This window comes from Trachemys scripta, chromosome 6 (genome assembly GCF_013100865.1).
Source record: "Trachemys scripta elegans isolate TJP31775 chromosome 6, CAS_Tse_1.0, whole genome shotgun sequence".
Lineage (NCBI taxonomy): Eukaryota > Metazoa > Chordata > Testudines > Emydidae > Trachemys > Trachemys scripta.
The window spans coordinates 42,689,172-42,707,215 of record NC_048303.1 but is presented as its reverse complement, the minus strand read 5'-3'; the positions used below and the strand labels follow the sequence as shown (position 1 = coordinate 42,707,215).

General features: G+C 43.4%; 1 protein-coding gene across 1 annotated transcript in view; it reads left to right on the top strand.

Annotated features, from left to right (window-relative positions):
* Positions 1 to 18,044, top strand: part of PDE8B (phosphodiesterase 8B) — an 84,758-nt gene that overhangs the window by 10,696 nt on the left and 56,018 nt on the right. The window contains exons 2-5 of the mRNA XM_034773388.1: positions 2,468 to 2,658; positions 5,624 to 5,683; positions 8,038 to 8,092; positions 16,886 to 16,974. Coding sequence (XP_034629279.1) covers positions 2,468 to 2,658; positions 5,624 to 5,683; positions 8,038 to 8,092; positions 16,886 to 16,974 — 395 coding nt within the window. The remainder of the gene's footprint in view (positions 1 to 2,467; positions 2,659 to 5,623; positions 5,684 to 8,037; positions 8,093 to 16,885; positions 16,975 to 18,044) is intronic.

Here is an 18,044-nt window from a genome sequence, read left to right as displayed (position 1 = left end):
TAAGCTTTCGTGGGTAAAAACCTCACTTCTTCGCATCCGAAGAAGTGAGGTTTTTACCCACGAAAGCTTATGCCCAAATAAATCTGTTAGTCTTTAAAGTACCACCAGACTCCTTGTTGTTTTTGTCTAATATGAATGTATACTATGTCAGATTAGAGCTTTTATTTTAGCTGTGGTTTTTGGCTGTTTCACAGCTGTATTAACCATATCGTGTGCATTTGAAGTACAGTCTAAATTGAGTTCAGCCTCAGTGGGCAGGAGTAATGGCAATGAACTATGATCTCCCATTCACATGCATGGGCTGGTGGATCTGAACAGTCGGTTGGTCCACTGACAAAGCACACAACCTGCTTCAACCATATCCCCTCCACCATCTGTGCTCCAGCCAAGCTGGGCTGTCATGGAGCTTTGCTGCAAGGCATGCAGCATTCTAAGGAGGCATCTTGCATGGCCTCATTGTTTCCTGGTCTTCCCAGGCCATGGGTTCACTGCATTTCTATTGCATTTTGTACTTTGATCTGTCACAGCAGTTAGGGAAGAGAAGGGTATAGGATTTTGCCCTCTGTATTTCTGTGGCTTAGCTATAGGTATAATGTACCTGCAAGTATGATTGGATGATTAGTAGTTGACAAAAGTAATCTGAACTGATTACTAATTATAATATCTACTGTAGTTGTAAATGCATTACATTCTTCTTGATCTCATGAATAGTACCTTGGGATTATAATTGGTGGCAATGTTCATTATGGTCAATATGTATAACTTCTCAGTGGACTTCTTCCTGGTGACCTGTTTTCCATGAATTCTGAGCCAGATTCTCTGTTTTAGCTGAGCAGTGTTCAGCAAAGGAATGGAGGAGGATGCGCTCCAAAGCTGACTTTCAGATACCTTTTTGTGTCTTCCTGTATTCTCTGGATGACCAGGAGTCAGTTCAGCCCCCAGCATAAATTAGAGCAGCCCGGAGGCTGCTCTAACTCATGCTAAGCTGCAACAGCCAGGAATAGCTGAAATGCAGCACAGTCCAGCCAAACCCTTGCTTTGCCTAAACCAGGGTCTGCTATCCTGGCAGCTCTTTGTTGACTGGGGCACCTTCTTATGTGATGGGTAATCGTGTGGGATTTATGTCTATCCTCGTTGGGTTGCGAGAGCAGAACAGAGAATCTGCCCTTCTATATATGAAGAATGAATAATTTTCTGCCTGCAGCATAATGTTGTTGCCAATCATGGGAAATTAACTTTTTCTCATTCTTCTGTTCTTACATAGCAAAAATGAAATCATGCTGGACAATAAGAATCTATTTCTAATCTGTTATTCTGGGTTTGTCTTGTGTAACTGAGGGCACCAATGGCAAAAGTCCTATTGATTTCAGTGGGGCCTGGATGTCCCCTTAAATATTTGATTCTCAATCCCATTGAGAGAGTGATGTTGCACCACTGTAAAACTGGTGTAACAGAGTGGAGAATCTGGCCTGCCATGTTGTATACAACACCAATTCTTTCTTCTAGCAACCTCAAGATAACACCAGTTGTTGGAACACTTGCTTATTGGCTATTGATGCTTATGGATTGGAGCAATATTCACCTTCAATCATGGAAGCTCTATGTGGGTGCTGTTAAATTAATTCCTGCTTTTGCTGCTGATGCTTGCCTAGTTTTCATGGTGGATTTCATTGAATCTTTATTGTTTTGCCATGTGATACTTAGTGACCTGCATTCTAAGTGCACGTTATTTTTCAAAGCACTTTGACTCGTTTTTTCTTTCAAAATTAGCTACATTTTTCTTCCTCTACTTTGAATTAAAACTATGTAGAATGCACCCCCAGAAGCCTGTGCCTTTCACAAACCTCTGATTGACGAGCATTTGGAAATTAGATTGCATATAAAATATTTTTGAAGGAGCTAGTCAGTTCACTGTCTTGTGGTAAGTAAACCCAGGTGCGCACACAGGAATAAGTTTAAGATTATTTTATTCCAAGCTCCAGCAAACGCTCTGCTTCACACAGTGTTTGGTTTTTGCTTACTTTTGATCCTACTTGCAGCACTGGGATTCACTGGCAATAGCTATCTGGTGGCTTAAAGGGATAAGTGTTGCATCAAGATTTTTTTCAGGGCTGGTGCAACTTTTTGCTCCTGATTAATGGCAGGTGCAAATCCTACTACAGATCAAATACTTAAATATTTTAGGGGTAGGATTTTTATCCAAAACTAATTGTGGACACTTCTGCATTCACACAAAGTGTCTGGGTGGAAGCGGTATAAAAATAAGGTGCTTAATATACATTCTTAAAATTATCTTTAATAATAAGGCTAGAGTAGTAATTAAACGGGTCTGTTTTAAATTGTAGAGACTGATGCTGTTTTTGAAAGCAGGAAGTCTAATTTTTTAAATTCTAGTAGTTTAAGTTTGTACAATGAAGAGAATGATGTTATATATTTAATATGAGCTGATGACTTCCCTGTTTTGCAGGTTTTGCTGATTTTTGCAAAAGAAGACAACCAAAGTGATGGGTTCTGGTGGGCTTGTGATAGAGCTGGATACAGGTGCAATTTTGCCAGAACACCAGAGTCAGCGCTTGAATGTTTTCTTGATAAGCACCATGAAATAATTGTCATAGATCACAGGCACGCCAGATACTTTGATGCAGAAGCAATCTGCAGGTAACTTAATGGACGTTGTGCTTCTATTGAATGTCACGATGCATTGCAGAATACGACATTGAATGGGCATAACAAAATCAAGACACAATGACATACAGAAAACAAGTTTGGAGACTGAGGACAGGGATTGCAGTACTCCATCACAAAGGAAAAAATAAAAACTGCTTTGGCGGCTAAGACAGCAATAGAAATTACATTTAGTATATGAAGACACCTATTGTCAATAGGGCTGACACGTGACCAATAATGCCATCATTTTTGGTTCACAGCTTCCATAGGATCTTGAACCAGAGCTACCATAAAATCTTTCCACAGTGTGTGGTCATCACTTTTAGACTTACTCCTCTGAGAAATTAATCCTGCATCAACAGTTGGAGCAGCAGGGACTAGTGGAACACTGTCATTTGTCCCCTGGGTCTGCCACACTTCACTGATGGCACTTTAGTGAAGTTCATGTCATTCTTTGCATGTGTGTGGTACTCTGTGTCAAAGCAGCTGCTCCTAAGTTTACAACCATTTATCATTAGGATTCTGGGGAAGGTATCTTTCCAACTGTTTCATTTATTTTACACAGCATGTCATGCTCTGCGCTTTTTCATCAGACCATCATGGGCAAATTTTGGCATGTTTATCCTGAATAGTATTTTACCTTTCAGACAGTTTTATTTATTTCAGTGGAACTACACACAGAGTAAGTGATTACCTGGTGGAAGTAAGGATTGGGCGGTATGAGGCTAGCCTCCAGCCCTGCCCCTTCCATGCCTGCTCCCCACCAGAGCCCAATGCCTTCTACCACAGTCACTGGCCGTACCCCAGGCTAGCACCCCCAGCCCCTGGAGCGCTGGGCGGCATGGCCCCAGCCCCCGGAGCACCGGGACCACTGCACAGGGGGAGCCACAGTGTGTGAAACAGAATGGAGTCTGGGGGCGGAGCGTGGGTGGGGCCACACCTGGCTGTTTGGGGAGGCACAGCCTCCCCCAGCCTATGATACCCACTGCCCATGAAGTAAAGGTTTCTGAATCTGGTCTAATGTTAATGTGTTTTTAAAAAAATAAATAAAAAGAGGACCCTTTATTACTCACATATGGCAGGAAAGCCATTCCATATTTGACAATCAATCATATAATTTCAGTGTCTCAACAAGATGCACCTAATGGTTGTTAGACCTGTAGCAAAAGGCCTTTTTTTTTTTTTTTTTTTTTTTAATGGTTCATATATGGTACAATTTATGGAAAGTAGAGCTGGTCTAACAGATTATCCTGTACCTATCCCTACAAAAACAGGCTTGTTCCCTTAAGTACCTTTTCTAGTGTTCAGTCTGCTTTCTGAAGTCCTAAGCAATGAGGCTTCCACCACTTTCCTTCTGAAACTATTTCACAGTCTAACATCACAATTTTCCTAATATTCAGCCTACATTTTTCCCCCTTTTTACCATTACTCCTCGTTTCTACCATTCCTTTCTTACCATCATTCCTAATTGTACCTTGTTATGCCATGTTAAATAATTGCTCTCTCGGGTGTTTAACCCTTCAGATATTTGTAAACTGTGATTGTTCACCCTTCTAGTTGTTGCTTAACCAAGCTATGTGTGTAGTTTTAGCTTTCCTCACAATTTAGTTGCCATATTATTTTTTTGTGCTCTTCTCTGAACAACATCTAATTTGTCAATGTGTCCCTGATATCTTGATGTCCACATCTTCTTCTGGGAACAAACCCATCATGATAGATGGGTTTAAGGATTTGCAGACGGGGCAGGCACTAGAGATCCCATGAATCCTTAGTCTGTGAGGGGAAAAGCATGTTTTGTCTACAGGAATCCAGGGCCGTGGCAGTTGAGGGCTGGCCTCTCTTAGTGCTCCGTACATTTCTCCCACCATGCAGAACAACTCCTTGTAGGAGCTGTGCTGCCATTGACCATACCTTTCACACCTCTGCCCTATACCACCGATAGGAGTAGGAGATGTAGATGAGAATTAATGCTTCATTTTCTAATCTTCCACCAAGATCTCTTTTTTGGCAATCAACTAATGAAAGTAGGGAGTATGCCATATAGCAAGGGTGGGCAAACTTTTTGGCTCAAGGGCCACAGGTGGGTATGGAAATTGTATGTCGGGCCATGAATGCTCTCAAAAGTGGGGGTGAAGGTGCGGGGGGGGGGGCGGTGAGGGCTACGGCTAGGGATATGACTCTGGGGGAGAGCTGGGGGGGAGGGGTTGGGGGGGCAGGGGGGGGCTCCAGGCCGGGGATGGAGGGGTTCAGAGGGCAGGAGGGGGATCAGGGCTGGTGCATGGGAAGGTGTCAGGGGTGCAGGCTCCGGCAGCACTTATCTCAAGCGGCTTCCAGAAGCAGCGGCATGTCTCCTCTTTGGCTCCTACACGGCCAGGTGGAGTCAATGGGAGCTGCAGGGGCGGCGCTTGGGGTGGGGGCAGTGTGTGGAGTCCCCTGACAAGCCCCAGACCCCACTCCCTGACTGGAGCACCAGAATGCGGCAAGCCCCAGACCCCGCTCCCCAGTGGGAGCTCGAGGCCCGGATTAAAACATCTTGGGGACCAGATGCGGCCCCCGGATCATAGTTTGCCCACCCCTGCCATATAGACAGACTGCTCCCCCTTCAAGCCCACCATACAATCCACACATCCATGGAATCCAAACCAAATTAAATTGGTGAGAAGGGGCTTCTCCGGGTTCCCTTGGTTTGGACAGATGCAGCTTCCTGCTCTCCCAAGGTTTGGGGCCTTTGGCCCAGAATTGAGGGAATGTGAACCTAGTATCCTTAAAGACCCAAAAATGAAATGGATAAAGTGCAAAAAATGTTTTTGGATGTCCTCTACCATTTTCCAGACTTGACTTTATAGAATCTTCTCTGAGGCTTCGTTCATTTTCTGTTATATAGAAGGTGAAGAAATTCAAAGTTGTCAATAAAGCATGGTGTGATATAGTGTGACACAGGATTTTCTCCTTTCAGGTCAATCCGTGCTACAAAGCCATCGGAACACACTGTGATACTTGCTGTTGTTCCCCGCATGTAGGTATTTCTTTATATTTTTGTGAAAGTTTTGTTCTGTTCAAGAAAATGTTTATTATATACAATCAGTAATAATGTTTGCATGATGATGGGCAGTCTCATAGGCCACAAGCTACTATTTGTAGCTTGTGTGGAATATATTATCACTAGAAGTATTTGTTTTTACATGAAGAGGAAAAGATCAGTGATGTTGTCTTGTGGTAGGTTCACTTATTCTATCTGATTGCAGACAAAACTATAACATATTGCATTCTCTCACTGAAGAGGGTCGTAACATAATGGCCTAAATATCGAAAAAATATAGAAAGCTGTGATGGAAGTTTTAGAAAGAATGTTGTAGCCAATAACATCTTGGGGTTATGTGGGATAGGATGGAGTAGGGAGAGACTCAGGCCTGGTCCACACTAACCCCCCACTTTGAACTAAGATACGCAACTTCAGCTACGTGAATAACGTAGCTGAAGTTGAAGTACCTTATTTTGAACTTACTGCGGGTCCAGACGTGGCAGGCAGGCTCCCCCGCCGATGCCATGTACTCCTCTCGCCAAGCAGGAGTACCGGCGTCGACGGCAAGCACTTCTGGGATCGATTTATCGCGTCTAGACAAGATGCAATAAATCGATCCCAGAAGATCGATTGCTTACCGCCGAACCCGAAGGTAAGTATAGACCTACCCTAAGAAATATAAATATAAGAAAACTTAACAGTCGCTTGATAGAAGGCAGGTCCCACATACACTGGAATTTCCTGAAGTCTTAACTCTGCTTTTACTCTTTGCTCTGTTTTTTACACAGTTTACTCAGACAAAATTCCCATTGACTTTAATTGAGTGTTGCTTTATTAAGGACTGAGGGCTTCTTCCTGTAAGTGGTTCTCAACCAGGGGGCTGCAAGCAGGTTTCAGGGGGTCTGCCAAGCATGGCTGGCATCAAACTTTCTAGGGCCCATGGCAGAAAGCCAAAGCCCTGCCGGATGGGACTGCATCCAGGGACCCCAAGCCCCACCACAAGGGGCTGAAGCTGAAGCCTGATCAACTTAGTTTTGTGGTGTCCCCTGTGGTATGGGGCCCCAGGCAATTGCCCTCCTTGCTACCCCCTAATGGCGGCTCTGGCTTTTATATGCAGAAAACAGTTGTTGTGGCACAGATGGGCAGTGGAGTTTTTATAGCATGTTGGGGGAGCCTCAGAAAGAAAAAGACCGAGAACCCCTGCTGTAAGGCATTTGATTAACTCCTGTAAGGTGCCGAACATGCTCAGCTGTCACAGAAATCAGAAAGCTCATGGGGAATTAAGGGCATACAGCACCTCACAGAATTCTTTCCGAAGAATTGGACTTAGGATTTGACTTGTTATGAGGAACACAACTAATATTAGTTATCAGCTTGAAGGGAAAAAGAGAGAGAGGAGTGCTAACAAAGATAAGGAACAGAACAATAATGAAGAGCCCATGACATTTCTAAGAGCTCAATGAAAAGTTCTAGAGATGCATACAAATTATATCACATTATTATTCCAAGGCAGTCTTGTCAAATCTAATCATGGCTCTGCATACTGTATAACTAAAGGAAATAGCGAGGTCATTTCCCCCACCTAGTTCTGTTTGTTTTCTAATTGTGTGACCAGGTAATCATAACAAAATAAAATATAAAAGATTTATTGTTCATTTTCACTCTTTAATGAATAACTAACTTTAGTTTTTTTTCTTCTCTGTGTATACCTCTATCCCAGGGGTAGGCAACCTATGGCATGGGTGCCAAAGGCAGCACGCGAGCTGATTTTCAGTGGCACTCACACTGCCGGGTCCTGGCCACTGGTCCAAGGGGCTCTGCATTTTAATTTAATTTTAAATGAAGCTTCTTAAACATTTTAAAAACCTCATTTACTTTATATACAACAATAGTTTAGTTACATATTATAGACGTATAGAAAGGGACCTTCTAAAAACATTAAAATGTATTACTGGCACACGAAACCTTAAATCAGAGTGAATAAATGAAGACTTGGCACACCACTTCTGAAAGGTTGCCGACCCCTGCTCCATCCTCTCTATATTCGCTTTCTTTGTAAAAAACTCTTCTCTCTACCTGAAAAGAGCCAGCACTTCTCTTGAACATCTAGCAGGCTTGCTGCAATAGTGATGAAAAAATATAGTAACTGCCTCCAATATCTGTCATGATATCCTACAGTTAGTATATTGCTGTAGGTATCTAAACATACACATCAGGAAGAGCTACATCTGCAAATGGATTACATGATATATACTGGGATTATATTTTGTGCCATGTTATTCTTCCTACAGTCTGTTTAGATAACTGTCAAGTTATCATTTTGGATGATCTGTTCTGCTTTTCTGTAGATCTGACCAAGAAGAGACCTCTGTTCTTCCCCTTCTCCATGCGGGCTTTGATAGGGTATGTAATTTACTAAAGAATCAGGGTAATTTCTACAAACACTTCAATTTTTTATAACTAAAAATGAGTTCATGAATTATTCATGTAAAGCACAAGTTTGCTTGTATCATGTTAACTACACTGTAGTGATGAGAAAATAACTTAATCAAACACTGTTTGTGTTTAACTGGAAATGTCTAAGGGTATGTCTACACTACGGGATTAATCCGAATTTAGATAATTCGGATTTGAGAAACAGGTTGTATAAAGTCGAAATGAGTGCGGCCACACTAGCACAGTAATTCGGTGGTGTGCGTCCAAGTACCGGGGCTAGCGTCGATTTCTGCACCGTTGCACTGTGGGTAGCAAATCCATAGCTATCCCATAGTTCCCGCAGTCTCCCGCGCCCATTGGGATTGTGGGTTAAGATCCCAGTGCCTGATGGGACAAAAAACATCGTCGCAGGTGGTTCTGGGTACAGTCTCACTTCCTCCCTCCCTCCCTCCCTGCATGAAAGCAACGGACGGCAGACAACCATTTTCGCGCCCTTTTTCCTGGGTGGGTGAACACTGCAGACTCCATACCACGGCAAGCATGGAGCCCGCTGAGGTCAAGACAGCACTCATGAATATTGCAAACACCTCGCGCGTTCTCGTGGAGTTTATGCTCAGCCAGGACCAGAAAAACGAGGAGAGGAGGCAGCGGCGGCGGCAGCATGATGAGGACATGGACACAGACACGGATACAGAATTCAGTGAAACCACAGGCCCCGGTGCTTTGGAGATCATGTTGTTAATGGGGCAGATTCTATCCATGGAACGCCGATTCTGGGCCCGGGAGACAAGCACAGACTGGTGGGACCGCATAGTGTTGCAGGTCTGGGACGATTCCCAGTGGCTGCGGAACTTTCGCATGCGTAAGGGCACTTTCATGGAACTTTGTGACTTGCTGTCCCCTGCCCTGAAACGCCAGAATACCAAGATGAGAGCAGCCCTCACAGTTGAGAAGCGCGTGGCGATAGCCCTGTGGAAGCTTGCAACGCCAGACAGCTACCGGTCAGTCGGGAATCAATTTGGAGTGGGCAAATCTACTGTGGGGGCTGCTGTGATGCAAGTAGCCAAAGCAATCACTCAGGTGCTGCTACGAAAGTTAGTGACTCTGGGAAATGTGCAGGCTATAGTGGATGGTTTTGCTGCAATGGGATTCCCTAACTGTGGTGGGGCAATAGACGGAACCCATATCCCTATCTTGGCACCGGAGCACCAAGCCACCAAGTACATAAACCGCAAGGGGTACTTTTCAATGGTGCTGCAAGCACTTGTGGATCACAAGGGACGTTTCACCAACATCAACGCGGGCTGGGCGGGAAGGGTTCATGACGCTCGCGTCTTCAGGAACACTACTCTGTTTAAAGGGCTGCAGCAAGGGACTTACTTTCCGGACCAGAAAATAACCGTTGGGGATGTTGAAATGCCCATAGTTATTCTTGGGGACCCAGCCTACCCCTTAATGCCATGGCTTATGAAGCCATACACAGGCAGCCTGGACAGGAGTCAGGAGCTGTTTAACTACAGGCTAAGCAAGTGCAGAATGGTGGTAGAATGTGCATTTGGCCGTTTAAAAGGCCGCTGGCGTTCATTATTGACTCGCTCTGACCTCAGCCAAAGAAATCTCCCCATTGTTATTTCTGCTTGCTGTGTGCTCCACAATCTCTGTGAAAGTAAGGGGGAGACCTTTATGGCGGGGTGGGAGGCTGAGGCAAATCGCCTGGCTGCTGATTACGCGCAGCCAGACACCAGGGCGATTAGAAGATCACACCATGAAGCGCTGTGCATCAGAGAAGCTTTGAAAACCAGTTTCATGGCTGGCCAGGCTACCGTGTGAAATATCTGTTTGTTTCTCCTTCATGAATACCCTCCCCCTTTACTGACTGATTTTCTGTAAGGAACCCACCCTGCCCCTTCCCCCAGCTTTCTTTCAAACCAAATAAAGTCACTATCATTTAAAAATCATTTATTCTTTATTAATAGATTAGAAAAAGAGGGAGGGAACCCGGGTGGTATTTGGGAGGAGGATTGCTGGGAAGGAAAAAGCCACAAAGAAAAGGTTAAAAAAATGACAGCCTTTTGCTTGGGCTGTCTACTGGGGTGGAATGGGAAGGTGTACGGAGCCTCCCCCCCCGTGTTCTTACACGTCTGGGTGAGGAGGATACGGAACATGGGGAGGGGGGAGGGTGGAACAGGGGCTGAAGCGGCAGTCTGTTTTCCAGCAGCCGTTCCTGAACCTCCACCAGACGCCGGAGCAGCCCCAGCGTTGCATCCTTCATCCTCTGGTCTTCCTGCCGCCATCTCTCATCTCGATCGTCTCTCCTCTCCTCACGTTGGTCCCTCCTCTCCTCACGTTGGTCCCTCCTGTCCTCACGTTCACTGACTTCTTTCCTATACTTTGAAACTGTTTCCTTCCACTCATTCAGATGAGCTCTGTCACTCCTGCTGGATTGCATAATTTCAGAAAACATGTCCTCCCGCGTCTTCTTCTTACGACGCCTTATCTGTGATAACCTTCGGGATGGAGGAGGGAGGCTTGAGGAATTTGCAGCTGCTGTAGGGAGGGGAAAAAAGAGAGAATTGTTTTAAAAGCTACATTTTGCAGAACAATGCTTATACTCTTTCACGGTGACCAACACTGTTCACATTACATAGCACATGTGATTTCTGTGCAAGGTCGCATTTTGCCTCTTAATGCTGAGTGCCTGTGACTTTGCTGCTAGAGATCAATCACAGGTCTGGGCAACAGAGGTTCACGTTCCAGCAACAGAATTCGGCTTGCATGCGGCCATGGTAAGCTTCAGCGCCGTCCGTGCTTTCCAACATACCAAGCATAGCTTGTAGAGTGCTGCAGAAGCCTGGCCAATCTCAGCCAGTTGGGGGGGGGGGGGCAGTGTGGTGGTGCTTGTCTGGGCCCCTTCAGGCAAGTAGAGTGCTGCGGTTTTTCTGTTAACATTCAGCAGCACCAGAAAACAAACTAACCCTGCAGGAAGATCCCTGCAGGCACCAAACTACCCCCCCCCCCGCCGCCGACCCCCCCCTCTCCATGAATTCTCTGGGATGATCACGGTACCCTCCCCCCACCGCGTGGCTGGTAACAGGGAAGATCCCTGCTAGCCAAACGCGAAAAACTCAGGGCCAATTTCCCATCTGCGCTTGGCTAACTGCAGGGAAGGATTTATTTTCCGCCACAGGCAAACAGCCCAGTAGGAACGGCCACCTCTGTCCCCTTAATTAAGTTCCCGTATTTCAACCAGGTTACCAGGAGTGATATCACTCTCCTGAGGATTACACAACAAGATAAAGAACGGATGTTGCTTGAATGCCAGCAAACACCGGGACCATACGCTGCCAGGCTTTGTCAGGCAATGATACCAGATTACTTGCTGCAAGCATGGCGTGGTCAAGTGTCCTACCATGGAGGAGGGAATAAAGATGCACTGCCCAGAAACCTTCTGGCAAGGCTTTCGGAGTACCTCCAGGAGAGCTTCATTGAGATGTCCCTGGAGGATTTCCGCTCCATCCCCATACACGTTAACAGACTTTTCCAGTAGCTACAGACTTTTCCAGTAGCTGAACTGACCGCGAATGCAAAGTCAGGCAAAGTAATCATTAAAAACCGTTTGCTTTTAAAACAAGTTTTATATTTTAAAAGGTAAACTCACCTGAGGTCCCTTCCATGGGGTCAGAGTCTTGGGTACTGGCTTGGGAGGGTTGGGAGGGTACTTCAGTCAGGGTGAGAAAAAGATCCTGGCTGTTGGGGAGAAGGGAGTGCTGTGTGCTCTCTGCAAGCTCATCCTCCTCCTCCTCCTCCTCCTCTACCCCCTCGGCAGAATCCTCAGGCGTCGAGACTATCCCCGACCCAGAATCCACGAACAAAGGTGGGGTAGTGGTGGCAGCCCCCCCTAGAATTGCATGCAGCTCGGCGTAGTAGCGGCATGTCCGTGGCTCTGACCCGGAGCGACCGTTTGCCTCCTTTGTTTTTTGATAGGCTTGTCTGAGCTCCTTGACCTTCACGCGGCACTGCTCAGAGTCCCTATTGTGGCCTCTCTCCATCATGCCCTTGGAAATTTTTTCAAAAGTTTTTGCATTTCGTCTTTTAGAACGAAGTTCTGCAAGCACTGAATCCTCTCCCCATACAGCGATCAGATCCAGTACCTCCCTCACGGTCCATGCTGGTGCTCTTTTTCGATTATCAGCCTGCATGGTTACCTGTGCTGATGAGGTATCTGTGGTCACCTGTGCTCTCCACGCTGGGCAAACAGGAAATGAAGTTCAAATGTTCGCGGGGCTTTTCCTGTCTACCTGGCCAGTGCATCCGAGTTCGGATTGCTGTCCAGAGCGGTCACAATGATGCACTGTGGGATAGCTCCCGGAGGCCAATACCATCGAATTGCGGCCACACTAACCCTAATTCGAATTGCTAAAATCGATTTTGGCGCTACTCCGCTCGTTGGGGTGGAGTACAGAAATCGATTTAAAGGGCCCTTTACATCGAATTAAATGGCGTCGTTGTGTGGACGGTTACAGGGTTAATTCGAATTAAAGCTGATAAATCCGAATTAAAGTCGTAGTGTAGACCAGGCCTAAGTATACACCATAAGAAAAACATATAGACCTACCCTTCCACAAGGAGCAGTAATGTTGGTAGATGAATTCCTGTTGGCCTGGGCACAATTTCCCATTACAGGTGGCAGGATAAATATTGTGCAGATGGGAGTCCTTTGTTGCTCCTTTGAAAAAGGAGCAGGTTGGACCCCTGGGGTTTGTATGTGTTGCATGTCACAGCATGCACTCTAGCCATCAGGAGAGCTGTTCATCCCTCTAGCTGGCAGCCCATACCTATCTGGGGCAAATGGGGCCTAATCCAACTCCAACTGAAATCAAAAGGTGTCTTTCCATTATTTTCAGTAGAGATTGAATCAGGTTGGTTGTGTGATATTGACACATTGGCCTGCAAACTCTCCTGGTGCTCTGGGTATTAGATTCTGCCATGCTGCTTGCACAAAGGGAAGATGAAAAAGGTGTCTGTGCCTTCTTTCTCTCCATGGCACCTGTGTAGCTGAGAACTGAGAAAGTAGCCCTGTCAAGAAAGAGATGATAATCCAATAGCTAGGGTGCTAGTCTAGGATTCTGGAGACCCAGGTTCAATTCCCTGCTCTACCACAGACTTCCTGTGTGACTTGGGCAAGACTCTAAGTCTTTTTGTGTACCTCAGTCCCCATCTGTAAAATGGGGATATAGTACTTCCCTATCTCGCAGGAGTGTTGTGAAGCTAAATGCATTAAGCACTGAGGTGCTCACACGCTGTGGTAATGGGGGAGGGGAGGACATATAAGTACCTAAGACAGATAGATGTCAGCCCATAAGTTTGCAACTTTAATTTTCTTTTTAGTTTAGTGTATTGTTAAAAAAAAAAAAAGGTTGTTTAATTCTTTTAGTCACATTCTTTACTATTAAATTTTTTTGTCTCAAGTTCTCCTTTTTTCCTAATGCCTAGTATTTTGTCCAAAGATTTCAGGGCCATATGTTCTGTAAGCTAGATTGTAACTTAATGTGCAGTCCTGAGCAAGGGTGGTGCATAACCACCCTAAAAGTAGCTGCAGGAGGCACTCTGTGTGACTCTGACACATAGCTCTCAGTCATCGGTCCCTGCCTGTGCTGGCCTTGTACCAGCAGCAATCTGACCCTCCCTGCACTAGTTCAGCTGTACTGGATAGTGAAAAGGGAGGATTGATCCAAAGCCTTACCTGTTCTCTCCCACCTGCCCCAGGCAGGAGAGCAAGTGGTTGCATTCACTTTCTCTTGCATGGCCAGACCAAAGGTAGGGGGGTTCAGGAAGGCTTCTTAAAACAGATGGGAAGAAGAATTTGAAATGAAGCAAGGAATGATTTCCTTTGACTAATTTTCTGAAAGTTTGTCATCATAAGTGTTTCATGATCCTCTGCTTTTTAGAAATGAATTAGATACTTCTCCATGATCATTTAACGTAATCCATTAGCCTGTTGTCATCCCCATTGAACGTTGAACATCATTTTTTCCATCACCCTAATTATTTGTAATGCTGTAATCAGTACGTCAGCATGATTTTATTGATTAGTACCAACTTCCAGAATCAACTTGTTAAGACTAGATTCCACTGAATATCTTCCTGACATAGTTTATGTTGCCATTATGACCTTTCTTATCAGCATTGTTTTCAAGCTCTAGAACTTGTCAGATATCAGAGTCTACTTCCGCCCGTCACAAGCAGAGGGGGAGCATAGCATTGTTTCATGCTTGAATGGGTATCCACAGGCTCCAAATCCATTCAAGGGAAAAAAGATCAGCATTGTGCACATACACAGACTAAGATTTTTATCAGCAACAGAATGAAATCAATTTTTGGAAAAACAGATTCATTTTGTTCAAATTTTATGTATCTCATTTTACTATTTCCCTTTTTGATAGCTTTATTTTATCATATCGCTATTCATTATGATGTTGGCGTGTAGCACCTACCTTTTACCTACCCTTCCTTAATTTTTTTTCTTGGAAAAACACAACTTGACAGTTTTGTGTACCTTACTGCTAGCTCTGGTGGTTGTGTCTGGATTTTTTGCACATGTGTAAATTTTAAAAAATTAACGAAGGGTTTAATCCTGCACCCAGTAAAGCTATTGAAAATGATATTGAACTTCTTTGTAAAATGCTTTGAGATCTACTGATGAAAAGCTCCATGTAAGAGGTAGGTGTTTGTTTGTATTATTATTATTTACTGGAATTTTGTTGTTGACTTCCTTGGATTCTGGACTGGGCTCAAAGGCTTATTGAAAGCTGATTTAATCTCTTCTTGGAATTGTTTTGTCAGCTAATCAATAGATTTTTCTACAATACAGTATATTAGATCTATGTCCTGTAGCGATGAATAATTCTGGACTTTTGCTTAAGAGTTTTTCTGTATCTTTGTCATTTAAGTGACCTTTAAATTATCTTTATTGATCCTATGAAATTCCTGAATCACTGCCTTTGGGTTTTGGTTTTGATAGATTCTGTGATCAGTTCCTATAAGATGAGTAATTTTGTTAATCATCTAGTGCATAGCTGCTACAGTGACAGAAAATCTTCTGGACTGTATGCAGGAACAATCATGTTTTAGGAGTTATTTCTGTTCATTGTTTCATAAAGAGGGTGGGAACCTTTTTTCATAGGCCATAGACTGATTGAAACCAAGTCACCTAAACCTATTGCTTTCCAATTTTTGCTTCTTGGGGTGAAACACTTCCAGAATATCTTCTGAAGTCTTTTTTTTTTTCCTTTCTGTATGTATTTTGCTATTTTTTTAAATTAAGTGGCTTCCGTGTGTTCATGTTGGTGTAGTAAATGTTTGTGCTGATTCCCTTTTATACTCAAAAGTATTGACTATATATTAATGAATTAATTGCATAAATCTACTACACATCCATAAGAGAATAGAATATATCTTTCTCCGCGTGGATGTCCCTTTCTGGTTCTGTCAGTTCTTTTCATCAGTGCTGATCTGATTTTTCTTCTGCAGCATTGTATCCTCATGTGATAATACTGCACAGACCGAGTCTTAACTTCTGCAAAGTGTAAATTGTTCTTTTGGTTGCACTGTGTAGGTATTCAATAGTGTATTAAAATATTCATACAACTCTCAACATGGTGCCATTTAATGAGTTTTTAAAACACTATGAAATGAACACAGCTGTACCAATAGCAGATTTTTAAAGCCCAAATTCTGTGAGAGGAAACTGACTTTATTGCTGGCAGCTTGAGATGAACATTCATATGGTGACACATCACTGTTTTTGTAGAGAAAAAGAGGGTATGTGGCATAGTACTAATGCTGTACAGCTTCCTCTAAAAAGGACCTTTGATGTTCTTCAAAGGATTGGCTGCTGGCTCTCAATCCAGCTGTCCTTCCACAAAACTAACATAATTAGAGAGGTGTTCTTTTGTGGAGAACACAATAAAATCTGTGCAAGCATTTATAAAGTGGTTGTTTCAGAGCTTCCCCAACAGTTTTACTAGTCAGCAGTTCACTATAACTGAAGTCAAAGAGCCAGATTCTTCTCCCCTTATAGTCAATGGCAAAACTCTCTAGACTTCAGTGGGAGCGGGACTGGATGCTATATTTGCCAGAGAGGAGGAGGTGGGGGGAAGAAACCAAAACCATTCTTACTTCTGGAGTGTACAGATATTACCGTTTGCTGTCCACTTTTTCTTGACCACTGTCAGTGTACTCAGTACTTCAAGCATCCTTTATAAGCCAGGTTCTACCATCCGTACTCACGCTGAGGAGTCCCTTGGACTTCAATGAAACCAGGCATAGACTAAACTTCCTACTCCTTGTCAGTTCTGGACCATCATAGATTAATTTGGTATTAATGTGAATGTTGTACATGTTTCTCAGGCATTCCTTTCCTTTTCAGAATTAAGTGATGGACATGCAATATGAAAAGTCCTTGCAATATAGGTTCTGGATCAGGTTTTTATTTTTTATAATTATCTATTTACCTGGCTTCCTAAAACCAAACAAGAAAATGTGCAGTTACTTAGCATATTACCTCACTTGCTTTGTACATTACTCGGCAATGTTGTCTTGACAATTAGAAAATCAATACAGTGGAAAAGATTGTTATAGCATTAGCCACAAAGAGTACAAATAAGGGTTTGAAAGATTAGTGCTTTAGCAACAGAAGTCTAAATAAAGGTTTAAAAGTAATCAGACCTATTTCATGTACTGTCTCTGATTCTTTTCCAGAGATTTATGGAGAATAGCAGCATAATTGCTTGTTACAATGAATTGATTCAAATAGAACATGGGGAGGTGCGGTCACAGTTCAAACTACGGTATGTAGAAGCACAAAAAAATGAACATAAACTACTTTTATTGTCCAATATCCTGCGGAATTACTTGTTTGTGCATCTGCCTCCTTGTGGGTTCCATATACTGCATTCTGTGTTCAGAAAACCTGTCAGAGGTGATTATCTGTCATCATCAGTTCTGATGGGGTTTTGTGCTCCACTTGCCTTGATAGGGCTTATAGTGAATTTAGGCCACAATGCAACTCTCCTTGCTAAAGTTCCCCCTGTAAATCAGAACGAGGCCAGTTTGTAGAAATAGTGTGAAAGAGCAATGTACAATTCAGCTGGTGGGATAGGGTTTGATATGAAATTTGTCTGGTCTTGTATACATGGTGCATACACTATAATTTTAAATGACTTAATTAAGATAATTTAGGTTATTATTCATCTAGTATTTACTTACTGTGTGTCACATCCTGTCATAAACTCGATCTAGAGCCAAATCCTGATGCCTTTTTACTCCGTTTTTACTCATTCTTCGTTTGGGCAAAACTTGTATTGATCTCGATGAGAGTTTGGCCTCTGTAAGGAATAGGAGATTTTGTCCCATAGTGATGGTATTCCATTATAGGCTTTGTTTACTATAACTAGTTTAATAGAGAGGAGGGGGGTGTAAAATATATACTCAATCATCTATATGTAAAAAACTTGTTGAAATTAATAAATAAACCTGTAGCAGAAAAGAAACCATATTTAATCTTTCCAACAATATGGAAGAGGAGTAATCTACAGTGTTGACCTTTGGAAAAGAACATCTTTTCTGTGAATTTTACTTCACTCTACAGGAATGCTATAAACATTTTTCATTAATTGGCCTGATCTTTCACCATCTAAGTCAAGGGAAGCAAGAGCAGACCCTCTTTGCAGAATCTACTTTTACTGTTTAGATGGTAGGTCTTATAAGACCTTGATTTCAAATAGATCTTGAGGTGGCCTTGAAATTTGCACAGACAGCTTTGTGCATACAATAATTTGCACATCCAAATACAGAAAAGTATTTGCAAAACAGGATTTGTGTGTACAGCAAATTGTACAGAATTGCACAGACAAATTTT